At 40.9% G+C, this 13,189-nt stretch overlaps 1 protein-coding gene across 2 annotated transcripts in view; it reads right to left on the bottom strand.

Moving 5' to 3' along the window:
- Positions 1-13,189, bottom strand: part of SNX5 (sorting nexin 5) — a 229,078-nt gene that overhangs the window by 194,594 nt on the left and 21,295 nt on the right. For both annotated transcript variants that reach the window (XM_069234748.1, XM_069234749.1), the window contains exon 3: positions 6,915-7,019. In XM_069234748.1, coding sequence (XP_069090849.1) covers positions 6,915-7,019 — 105 coding nt within the window. The remainder of the gene's footprint in view (positions 1-6,914; positions 7,020-13,189) is intronic.

The raw sequence follows: 13,189 nt of genomic DNA, 5'->3' as shown, positions 1-13,189 counted from the left end.
CCGTTTCCTCAACAACAAAAAAACTAAAAGAATTGGTCAAATGTTAACTATGTTAAGAAGAGCATGGTATTTTTCCACAATTTAATTGTCTTCAGCATACCACAAGATTTCATTAGAAGAAGAATGTGGACGATTCACTAGTTTTATAATCTTAATGGATGCTTTCAGCTTAAAACAAATGCCTTTGGGGTTGTTGTCCATGTTTTCAAAAGGATTGATGTTTCATTTGTTTGCAAAAATCCATGGAGTATACTTTTTCCAAGATGACCTATTAGTGACTGGAAACTGTAGAAGTAAGCATGATGAACAGTTGTGGAAGGTAACGCGCATGCTGGAGGAAAATGGATCGACAGTGCCATTTCCAAAATGCAACTTTGCTGTGGAAAGTGCGACTTAATTGGGGGCACAAAATTAGTGGTGATATTGTTAAATCTATTGCTCGCACGGCAGAAGCAATCAAATTAGCACCATCACCAAAAACTAGGGAGGATGTCTGGAAGTTCTTATATACATCAATAAAATATACATAAAAGGCAGTTGTTAAAAGCTAATACTAAGACTGAATAGAATCAATGTAAAACATTTTTTGAGGGGGATCAAAGATGATATAATGAGAGCACTAGCACCTCAAGGGTTTGATCCTAGTGCACAAAACTTAACTACTAATGCCAATAAGCTAGGGTTCGGTGCTGTGTTAAGTCTGAGAGCCATGAATGGTAGTGAGTAGATAGATGCCTTTGTATCGCATTCCTGGTCGCCACTGGAATTACAGTATTAAGTAACTGAGCGTGAGGCACTGGCACGTGTGTGGTCACTGGGTCATTTCTTACATCCGTATGGAGAAATGACGTAGCAGTCAGGAGTGATCATAAATCTCTTGTCTGATTGTTCACTACTGATGGATTGGTACACTCACTGGCAAAGCTTGCTCTCTTATCTAATGTGGGCGCAGGATTATGTATACAAAATGGTCTGTGTACCAGGGAAGAAAAATGTGGTGGCTGTTTTCCTGTCCAGGATGCTGATGCAAGTGGTGGGATGGGAGCACAGTAAATGGGAAGATTATCAGATTGCTTTGGTGTGTGATGACAGTGAGCCTGTAATTAAGACAGAAGGAATTGATTGATGGTTATATGAATGACAATTGTTTGTGTGAGGTGAAGAAATATGTTGCACCTGGAAAGCAAAAGAAGGAAACTGTGTTAACAAGTGAAGGATGTTTTGGGAATTAAGGGATAAGCTTTTGTGGATGGAGCGTATGTTGCTCATAAGTTGAACACAGTACCACCCAGTACTATTAGAACAATCATTATGGAACAGATGCATGAGGGTCAACTCAGGATCGAGATAACAAAACAGGCCATAAAGTGTCTTTACTGGTGGGCTGGTATGGATTCAGCAATTAAGCATATGGTCAGGGATTGTGTGAAGTGTGCAGGTTCAGATAATTCACTTACTTACAGGATTAAAGAATGTATTAAAAGTGGAGGATCTAGATGTTTTTGCATACCCCATGATTCTCTGTATTGACAGCATAAACAGTGTTGCTTATGTAATGTCTTGCATGGCCTAACTTTAGACCCTTTTTAGGTTGGTTTACACAATCTGTGGTACAATGTGATACGTAAAAATAAAAATAAGTGCCCCGTGTCCTTAAAGGCTTCCACTGTTGCGGTCATCAAAATTCCTCTAAGAAAATGTTCAGTGCCAACAAGAATTTCAGTCCATGCACACCATTTAAGATTACTGTGCAGTTTCAGGTAGAAGGGAAAATTAAAGGCATGTTGGTGCAGTTTCACAAAACCTTTTTTGGCCTGTTATCATTGTATCTCCCTCCATCCAGCCAGCCAGCCAGCCAGCCAGCCAGCCAGCCAGCCAGCCAGCCAGCCAGCCAGCCAGCCAGCCAGCGCTTATCCTATATTAGCAAGTAGTTCAAATCACAACATTATGGTAGATAACTGAATGCGATAGTGTTACATATTAAAAGCTAAATATACCAAAGATCCTGTCGTATCAACATGTTCTCCTGCCACTTTTGTCATTTATGACCGACAGATGGGGCAGTAGGTTTAGTCAATTTGAAATGGAGCCCAATTAGCAATTTTGAGATGGTGAGGCAGACAGTGTTCAAAAAACAGTTATGTCACTGCTTCAAACAATCTTAAAATGTGATGTTTAAAAAAATAAAAAATAAAAACCTTAATGTAGCAAACAAATTATTTTAATATATTTACAGCACAAAATAAAGAGCGTATAATCGCTGAACATTTGAGATTCAACACTACAACTCTGCAAGGAACTCCTACAAACTTAAAAGCTTGTTTGACATTCCTAATAAGGAGAAAAGGATTAAAAAGTGATGCAATTCCTATACATTAAGCACATCCAATAAGTAACTTATGACTAAACTTTAATACTGTCTTTTTAATGTGCTCCTCGGTTATGAGCCACAGGAATCAACGTATTCATTTCAAGTGAAAGATTTTACTTGAATTTAAAAAACAAAAACAAAAAACAACAAAAAAAGTGATACATTCACAAAACACATAACGCATCAGTTATTTGTGATATTACCATCAATGTCATATAAACCATCTATTTACATAGTACCATGAACATAATCAAAAAGTGATTAACTGTCTTCAAAGGGCAAGAATGTGATTTACATTAGCAATATTATTCGAACCTAGGGAACTTTTACCGGTCACTACGGATGTGCATAATTGCCCTCTGCTTCGCCACAGATCCTCATCTGTGTAAGAGAATTTTATGGATTTGTGTTTCACATAAGCTTTATTCGGCCAACAGACCATCAAAGCAATACAATACAATACAATATAAATATAAAATTAAACATCATGATATCCTATCATGATTAAAAGGAATAAGGTCCATGTTTGCCCGACTTAAAACAATTTCAATCATTGTAAATAAAAGATACGTATGCGCCATGCCGATACTAAAAACTTGCTTACTGCATAAATTGTCAAATTTGAATTATGGCTTTTTAAAATCCTCAAAGCTAAAACATATTTCCTTAAGTTCAGTTCCCGACAGATTTTGCGAATCCATTTAAACCTTGGGGTTGAGTAAGCGGGACAAAAAAACATGAAATGTTCTACTGTTTCGGAAGAAGTACCACATGCAGGACAAATATCAGAGCTTAACTTGGGTCCCCATCTACTCGTCAAGGCCTTCAAAGGTAATGTTCCGAATCGAAATCTGGCATACAAACTTTTACCTAGTAAATCAGGAATTATATCTAGGTATAGTTCGAATTATGGGTACCATCTAAAATCAATAAACAAATTAGTTAGGTGACCATTCGATTTTTGTGAAATGCAATTATTACGTATGTGGGACCAGTAAGCTCCTTTCAGTGCTTTTACATGGGACTTCACAAGTTGCTGAGGATTCTCCCAAAAGTTCCTCAATCCCAGCGTACAAAACCAACTGGATATGTGTTTAATCCATGGGATGGACATAGAGTTAGAGCTTTTTAACAATTCTAATAGAGAAGACTTCTATATGGCCAGTTCGGGGACTATCCAAAGCCTCACCCAATATAATAGAGGCCGTAAGATAATTAGGTCAGCCATTCGTTTAAGCCCAAGGTCTAAGAATAGGGGGGTTAATGGGGTGCTAATAGGGCAAGCACATAAGGCCCGTGCAAAACTATTCTCAAGCACTCTTGCCAACTTGTTCCTCCCAGAGGAGTGAATCTGTAAGTCTCACACCCAAGTAGTCAATGGAGCTAACCTGGTCCAAAATAGCTCCATATAACCTAATAATACATTTCTTGCGAGTGCCAGAGCGAAGCACCATCAGTTTCGTTTTCTTCGAGTTCAGCTCTAGACCAAAATTCCAGCAGAGTGAATTAAATCTATCCACAAGAATTTGCAAACCCATAGGGGTTTTTGAAATCAATAGAGAGTCATCCGCAAAAAGGAGAATAGGGATTTTCTGATTGACTAGGGTGGGAGCATCATTCTGGCATGTCATTAATTCTTGGACCACCTCGTTGATGAATAAGGAAAACAGAAGTGGTGCAAGCACACATCCCTGACGGACACCTCTTTTAATGGGGAATTTGTTTGTCAATTTACCTGATTGCCCCATCTTTCTTGCGCATATGTGCCTTCATGCATGCGTGTCAATAGATGGATAATATCGGGTGGGGCCCCTATTTTGTGTAACACTCCCCAAAGCTTATCTCTTGGGACCAAATCAAAAGCAGAACGCAGATCAACAAAAGCGACATATAAAGATTGCTTTGCCAAGACTACGTATTTCCAGTGTAGCATGGACAACCTAAAAGCCTGGTCAACCGTGCTAACTCTAGAGCGGAACCCTGCCTGAAGCGGTGAAAGGATCTGCTGCTCCTTCACCCAGCTCAATAGTCTGACTAGCAGCTGTTTGGCAAAGATTTTTTGTAAGTTGTTGATTAAACTGACCAGTCTGTAATTAATTGGGAGATTTACATTACCCTTTTTATAAATTGGGATAATTTTTGCACCCTTCCATGTCTCAGGGATCTGTCCTCCTTTTGTGATTTTATTTGACAGTAGGTTAATATACCAGGTCCATATAGATAACTCTGATTTGTAAAGGTCGCCTGGAATTTTATCGGGACCTGGTGCTTTACCTGACTTCATGGATTTGTATTTTTGTGCAATTATTCACAATGAGAAAAGGCAATTTTACACTGGACTCCACATTTACAGAACAATTTCATACAACTGCTTTTGAAACAAGTTTCCTGCGATACGTAGAATTGTGTTCTTCTAACGTATGTTAGCTAGGACACATTTCTGTGTGAAACGCCATCTTGACTATCATGGAAGTAACTTCTGTTACTCACTTTGTGCTTCCCCCCTGAACCCAACCTCTACCACAAGCTCTACAATACAGTACAGAAGACATTTCTTAGGATATTTCCATTGTAATGGCTGTTCTGTTCACAATGAACTTTCTCTAGTTTGGATGTATTTTGCAATATGTTGCCATGTCTTCTGTCTACTCACTGAGACATATTCATTCACATAACATGTTATTGTCAACTTATATTGTTTTGTTTGAACACCTCTGGATGACATTAGCATAGAGGGTACCGAATAATTATTCATGTAGTGGGTTAGTGCTTAGGTGTTAAGGTAATGTGACGTTTATTCTTCTTTCGCTCTGACTTGCTGTAGAAATATACAATGGCTCATACCACAATGACTGTGCTTGCTGAAGACTCAAATGTATTCAATCGCAATTAAATTAATAAACTATATTTTTGCTTGGTTTTGGTGTTCACAAAGGTGCCTTAACACGGTCTCATAAAATTGAGGTGAACACCGTCCCCAATCCAGCAAATTGTGGGAAATATGATGGAGGGAAAATGTTGGGTTACTCAGTTTTCAGGTACCCTTTTACTCCCACATCTGCAGGCAAGGTGAATACCTACCTTAGAATGGCCTCCCTCTTGCATAAAACTTCATAGGTAAAGAATTGCAGGGGTTGTTATGAGGAGGTACATCACTTATCCAAGTGAAGGCAGAATCAAACTGAAGGCCACTTTTATAAAACATTAAAATGACAATCATCAGCTTCAGTAATGCCATTAAGGTGAACAACAAAGTTACATGCTGGTGGTACATAAAAAGCAGTCTCACTAGGTAAAAGAAAAATATTATAAGTACATGGAAAAAAGAAGAAGTGAGATTTAAAATGTTGATTCTTTTCATACAAGACTGCAGAACCTGTTTTAACTCAGGCTCAGGTTCGCTCCGTAAATAGGATGACAATAGGAACCCAACTAGCATTGGCAAAAATAGTGTGGAAACAAGAGTTTGTTAGTGGTTGCCTATGGAGTTCTGTGGTCTAGTGATGGCTAAAAGAAGAACTGGCTATGTTACCAATTTCAAGCTCTTAAACTAAGAGAAAGGCAAAGACAGCTTTGACTATAGCTATAAAATAGCAGGGTGTTTCAATATCTGGGCAGGGCTCATCAGACACGAAGCCACACATCAATGATAAGAGGATCAGAATATAGGACAGCCACGGTTCCACCCAAGTTGTATTTGGAGAAATTAGTCCACCCGAAGAAAGGAAAAAAGTAACAATTTGCCCTGTAATTTCTTGGAAGATCTAGGCAGTCAGTGAATGTGATACAAGCATACAAATAGTTCACAGAGCTAGCTGCAGAACGACTGATCAATTCCCTTGGTCTTCTCCTGCTCCTGTGTCATGTTGCTCTGTTCAAAATCTGATAAACCAAGAGTGACATACCAGACAGGAGAGTCACCAAAAAAAGCTTGTCTACAGGAAAGTGCTCTGGATTCAAGGAGTGAAGTATTTTGGGGGAAGAGAGGAGACCAGCAACAAGACAGGGTTAGGTGGTACAGGTGTATTATGGTACACCAGTATCTGGGCGGTATAAGGGGGTACTAGAGAAGTCGCTGGCACCGTCTATACAGAGGAAAATAATGGTACTGATACTGGCATCCAAGCCAATAAAATGGTGTGTTTTGGTTCAGCACTTCATTGCCCAGCTTGAGCCTACTTCCTGTGCTCTAAAGGAAAATCGACTCGTTGTCCTCAGTATTTCAGTGAATACTTAGTTCCTCCAATACCATAAATTCCCTCACCTATGGACAATACCAGCAAATTATCTGCTGCCTATTAGATGAAAACAAAGAAACTCCTTTGTTTCTTAAGAACACAAAGAGTAGGTGCAACCTTTGCAATGGAGTACTGAACATACATACTTAACATTTTCAAGACTCCGTTATAATAGAAAACTATCTAGAATACGTTAATTTTTTATTTGTAAAATATGTACATGCTACCAGAGTTACTTATAAGTGCCACATAAATAACGTACATGATGAAATTATTCTATTAAATAGCTTTCATCATCTTCTTACCTTGGTGTGTACTGTGAATTTCACCTTGTCTCGTTCACTGACTGCATCAGGAATGTCAATCTGTAGAGACGGGTCCATGTTCAGATCCACAGATACAGACCTTACCTAAAAACAAAAAACAAAAAACAAAAAAAACAAAAAAAGGAAGAGGAAAGTGGGCTGAGAGCAACCTTTTTTTAAACTTGGCAAAACAGATAGACAATTAAAAGGCAGTAACTGGAGACAAATAAAAACCATACACTTGGGAAATCAGACTGAATTGGCACAGAACCAACTTCCTTTGTTACAGCATGTGGCATTACAAGGCAAGGCACAACGTCTTGGGCTAAAGTTCTAAGTGAGGTCACCGGGACAGAGTTGGAATGGTGACATATCCATTATGGGGATGTTGATTTAAGTGGTAGAAGTGAAGGGTTCTGGAGGCTATTGTACAAGAGTATATTTTTGAGGTTGAGCACCAAGCCTCAGACAGTTGAGGTGAACACCAGTGCCCAAACAATTTCTCTCTCACTCACACAAAACTGGAGTAGTCTAGTTAGTAAGTTTGATGTATCAGTTTGTAAAATGTATGTCATGTATGATGATTGTATAGGCTTGGTCACTGCTGATTACTGACTGGGCCATGTGCATACATTTGACAGTCATAACAGGGGAGGGTTTATACCCAACCCAAGAAGCTGTTGGACTGGTGTTGACTCTCTTATCAAGGGTGACCGTCACTTTGTAATGATATTTGTATCAAGGTTGAATCCGCTGCAATACCATGTTCTGTACTGTACTATTCTCCATTAAGACATGTTTAAAAAAAAAAATACGATCGGATTAGTCACATTGTCAGAGTAGGTGACCAATATCAAAATGGCATCAGTAGCAGTGGAATAATATACAACTGACTATAAATACATTATTTACCAATTTGCGATGTGAAATTTCTATAACACGATGCTCAGGCCATATTGTTTGGGGTCCAAGAACTGCAAGCTTTTATGTTTATTCTGTCCACTGAAGAAGAAGATCCAAACCTCTGTAGCAGAAATCCCCACAGTTTGGTTCTCTTAAAGAGAACCACCTGCAGCGAAGGCAAGATTTGTATCCTGATCTATAAGTGATTTAAATTTGTGTATTTTGTTCAATAATACAAACCCTCTAGCATGGGAGTGAGAGCTCTAAATGAATGAGGTGAGCTGTGAGATAATCTGCATTCATAATATTGGTTCCAGCATAAAAAGGTGTACAAATATTCTCTAAATATAATAGTTTCATACTACTTACACTGCTACCAGAAGGCTTCATAATTGTTAGAAAATACATTGAGGAACTTCAACGCAAGATTGAGGGTGCTTTCTTTCAAACTAACATGTAAAAAAAAATAATATTTAAACACAAAAAAAATGTTTAGGTCTAGCGTAAGCTACTTCTTCTGTGGGCTTTCAGCTATTTTATTTGTTAGTTTCAGTGTCATTTAAAAATCCTTGCTTGCTAGTGATAAGTCATGCCTTTGTCCCTCCTTCTGTGTGGGAGCAGGGACCAACTACTGTATAATTATGCTTTGTCCTGTTTACCTAGTCTGTAGGCAACTTTATTTTACGATGTTTCCTGCTCCTGTCCAGGGAAGCTTCCTTTTTCATTTGCAGAGCATTCTTACTCTGAGCACAGCTGTAAACAAGGGTATTAATAAGGATGTTATCTTGGTCGCATTTGGTCTTTGTGGGATCCCTGCATGCTCTCTCAGCGGTCTTGCTCCCGGCTTTCCTTGGCTTGGATTTTCATTACCAACTCTACCAGAGCTCCGCAATCGTTAGAAACAGTGTCCACTTCTGCGCCATACTGAGATTCCACTCGCAGCTCCATCAGTGCACCTCAGTTCACACACTCCAAGCCCTGAGCAGTGCCAGTGCTAGGAACCCCATACGCGCTGTCTGCCAGAGCACCTCGGTTCTTCCAGTTAGCACTCTTTGCTGCTCCAGTACTGGGACCTCGGGGGCAGCTCCATCAGTGCACCTCAGTTCACACACTCAGTTCACACACACCAAACCCCTCAGCCATGCCAGTAACCCCACACGCACTTCTGCCAGAGCCCCTCAGTTCTTGCGGTCAGTACACTCTGCTGCTCCAGTCCTGGGACCTCTTGCACAGCTCCATCTGTGAACCTCCGTTCTACCCTGGCGAGGACACTTCCTTTCCTATACTGGTACCCCACTCACTTACAGTTCCATTACAGCAGCTCAATTCTAATATTCAGTCCTACTGCCAAGCCAATACTGGCCCCAAAAGAGCAAACCACAGCTCAGCCAGTGCACCTCAAGTCTAACATCCAATGCCACTGTTGATGGGAACCACCATAGCTCTACCGGAATCCATCAATTCTAACATGCAGTGCACGTTTCTTCTCAGTACTAAGGCTCGCTCTCTCTCTCTCTCTCTCCCTCCCTCCCTCTCCCTCCCCCTCTCCCTCTCCTTCTCCCTCTCCCTCTCCCTCCCTCTAGGACTCCTTGTTTCTGTGGTTCAGAGGCAATGCCACTTACCATGCTGGAATCAACTAGCAGCTTAACCAGGGAACCCCCAGGGTAACATTTGGCAACACTGGCACACCAATACTAGTTTCCACACATAGCTCCATTAACATGCCTCACTTCTACCCTTGTGTGCCAGTTACTATTTGGCTCTGTATGCACGATTTCAAAGTAAGGAATAGTATGCACAGAGTCCAATGGTTCCCCTTAGAGGTAAGATAGTGGCAAAAAGAGATAATACTAATGCTCTATTTTGTGGTAGTGTGGTCGAGCAGTAGGCTTATCAAAGGAGTGGTGTTAAGCATTTGTTGTACACACACAAGCAATAAATGAGGAACACACACTCACACAATTCCAGGCCAATAGGTTTTTGTATAGAAAAATATATTTTCTTAGTTTATTTTAAGAACCACAGGTTCAAATTTTACATGTAATACTTCAAATGAAAGGTATTGCAGGTAGGTACTTTGAATAATCAAAATAGCATACACAGTTTTCATGTAAATCACATATAGCTATTTTAAAACTAGACACTTAATGCAAGTTGCAACAGTTCCCGGGGGGAAGAAGAGTTTGTTAGTTTTTGCAGGTAAGTAAACCACCTACGGGGTTTAAGTTTGGGTCCAAGGTAGCCCACCGTTGGGGGGTTCAGAGCAACCCCAAAGTTACCACACCAGCAGCTCAGGGCCGGTCAGGTGGAGAGGTCAAAGTGGTGCCCAAAACTCATAGGCTTCAATGGAGAAGGGGGTGCCCCGGTTCCAGTCTGCCAGCAGGTAAGTACCCGCGTCTTCGGAGGGCAGACCAGGTGTGGTTTTGTAGGGCACCTCTAAGGTGCCCTCTGGGGTGTATGTTACAATAAAATGTACACTGGCATCAGTGTGCATTTATTGTGCTGAGAAGTTTGATACCAAACTTCAGTTTTCAGTGTAGCCATTATGGTGCTGTGGAGTTCGTGCATGACAGACTCCCAGACCATATACTCTTATGGCTACCCTGCACTTACAATGTCTAAGGTTTGGCTTAGACACTGTAGGGGCACAGTGCTCATGCACTGGTGCCCTCGCCTATGGTATAGTGCACCCTGCCTTAGGGCTGTAAGGCCTGCTAGAGGGGTGACTTATCTATACTGCATAGGCAGTGTGAGGTTGGCATGGCACCCTGAGGGGAGTGCCATGTCGACTTACTCGTTTTGTCCTCACCAGCACACACAAGCTGGCAAGCAGTGTGTCTGTGCTGAGTGAGGGGTCCCCAGGGAGGCATAAGATATGCTGCAGCCCTTAGACACCATCCCTGGCATCAGGGCCCTTGGTACCAGGGGTACCAGTTACAAGGGACTTACCTGGATGCCAGGGTGTGCCAATTGTGGAAACAAAAGTACAGGTTAGGGAAAGAACACTGGTGCTGGGGCCTGGTTAGCAGGCCTCAGCACACTTTCAAATCAAAACTTAGCATCAGCAAAGGCAAAAAGTCAGGGGGTAACCATGCCAAGGAGGCATTTCCTTACACTATTCCAGTACTGCAGCCCACATACAACTATGTCAGTACACCTCAACCCAATCCTGCAGCGCCCATTATTCCACTACCAGGAATTACACAACGCTCCGTTTCTCATTCCTCACCCGCCGCCTTTGTTATTCCAGCACTTGGGACACAGCTCTGCCTATACCCCCAATTCTGATCTGAAGCAACTCTATTTTGCTGTATTGGGGTTCACATACAACTCTGCTAACACACCTCCGGCTGTTCTGCAGTACCTGCTGTTCCACACCGACTTCTGCTGGGGGACATGGAGGAGCCAATTTAATCTATTTGTAGCTGCCATCTTTGTTTGGGAGGGTCAGTTTGAGTGATCTCACTCTGTTCTTTCCTTTAGTCACAATGTTTTCTTTCTCCCCCACTTTTCTCTTTCCAGCTCTTAAAATCCACATGTTAACAGTTTCGCTCTTTCAAATGTTTATTTTTACTCCTCTATTTTTTTTTCCCCCTCTTCCTTTTGCTACCTCCTCTTTAAAATCACAAAAACTTGATTAGTTCTTTCCTTGTTTCGTTCCTCTCCTTTTTCTTCAGGCGTTCAATCTTTCACTATTTTTTTTCCTCTCCCCTTCATTCCTTCTTATTTGCACTTTCCTTTTGACTCGGCATGCGCCCTTTCACTTTTTATTAGATTTTTCTTTCCTCCTTTCTCTGGGTTTTCCTCCTTTCTCTGGTGTTTTTCTCAACTGTTTTTAACTGTCAATTCATGTTTTAAAATAAATCCCTTTTTTCCTGTCTGTATGTGGAAGCCACAAGTTACTTGTGGGGGCCCGAAGTGTCAAAGGTGTTTTCCCATTCTGTCTCTCTGGGAAATTTCAGTACATACATGCCCTGGTTCTTTCGCTGCTTGTTTCTCTCACGCCTCCCTTTTTTCCTCTAATGTTCATTGTTCTCTTTTTCCCCCTCCACACTTTTCAGAATTATTTTCCTATTTATCTTTCATTCGCTAGATTCCTTCCTTCCACGCTCTGGTGTGTTGTAATCTCTGTGGACTTTTAACCACACCTACTGCACACCCATCACTATCACTCATTCATTCATTCATGGGCTTGCCTTTCAAAAATCCTTTAACATCATTGGTAAATGATTTACGCTTGTTCTTTCTTGGGGTGGTTTTGTTTCCGCCTTGGACACCAACCCCGTTACATGGACAATTGCACGTTTGCCAGTACGTTTGACTGCGAGTAAACTCATTTTCCTTTTTGTGTCTCTCCTTCGCGCTCTTGCTCATGGCGGCTGTGGCACTTTGAATCGGCTCACTTAGGTCAATTGTTTTACTTTTCTTTTTCAATTTATGTGGCAAGAAAAGTCCAGTTAGGAATTTACAATGCTAATAGCTCTAAACGCGAGCAAACGCGCGACCCATTGCATTGGAAATGCTGCTTGTTTAATTACTGTACAATTCTAGATACAATTTCTTTGAGGCAGTACTTATTGAAACTTGTTTAAAGCAGCAAATATTTTTGAACAGATTAATAAAGGACAATCAGTGTAAACCCATTATGGGCAAAACAAAAAATAAATGCCAAAGTAGGGAGAGACTGGAGATAGATTGGTCAAATCCTTAAAATAGTCTGCTGGTGTGAACAAGAACACAGTACTTTACAACCATGGAATGTTGGCTTCCCACCTACATCTACAGAAAGGTAAATTAGCATTTTGGTTGAATCCAAAAACTCAGATGTAATAGAAGCCCTGGTGGCCTAATAAGAATAAGAACATGGCCATAACTTCTCATCTTATATCTCAAAGGAGACAAGAGATTTTTGTTTGTTTTAAACAGCTCAAGAGTATGTATGAGGAGACCCATTGCTTAGACAACCATTTATAAAATTCCATACCCTTGGTACAGCACTGAAGATCTTGTCGCATAGGCTACTCTTAGGTGAAAAAAGATTAACGTTCATGAAAAGGAATTGGAAAAGATGGCCATAATTACAGAGTCCGAATTTCTCACTCAACAATGTGGCAAATTTGTGTCTCAGAGCTTAACACCTTTATAAGGGCTTCCCTGCAGTTCTCTCTCTGCTGCTTCAAGAAAGGAACTAAAATGTAATGCTTTTTGTCTGATGCAAAGTGTTTGGGGGCGGGCGTGGCCAGTGTGCAGAACCAGGAAGAAGTGTCCCGCTTAAACTTCAGCTAGAGCATGATAATGGCCTTGCTGTCACCCTAGACGGCAGAGACCTGAAGGCATAAGGTCAGGTGGCTAGATTACGACCTTTACATCCT

The sequence above is a fragment of the Pleurodeles waltl genome, chromosome 5, assembly GCF_031143425.1.
Source record: "Pleurodeles waltl isolate 20211129_DDA chromosome 5, aPleWal1.hap1.20221129, whole genome shotgun sequence".
Lineage (NCBI taxonomy): Eukaryota > Metazoa > Chordata > Amphibia > Caudata > Salamandridae > Pleurodeles > Pleurodeles waltl.
Note: the sequence above shows the minus strand (reverse complement) of the source record. Positions and strands in the feature narration are given on the sequence as shown.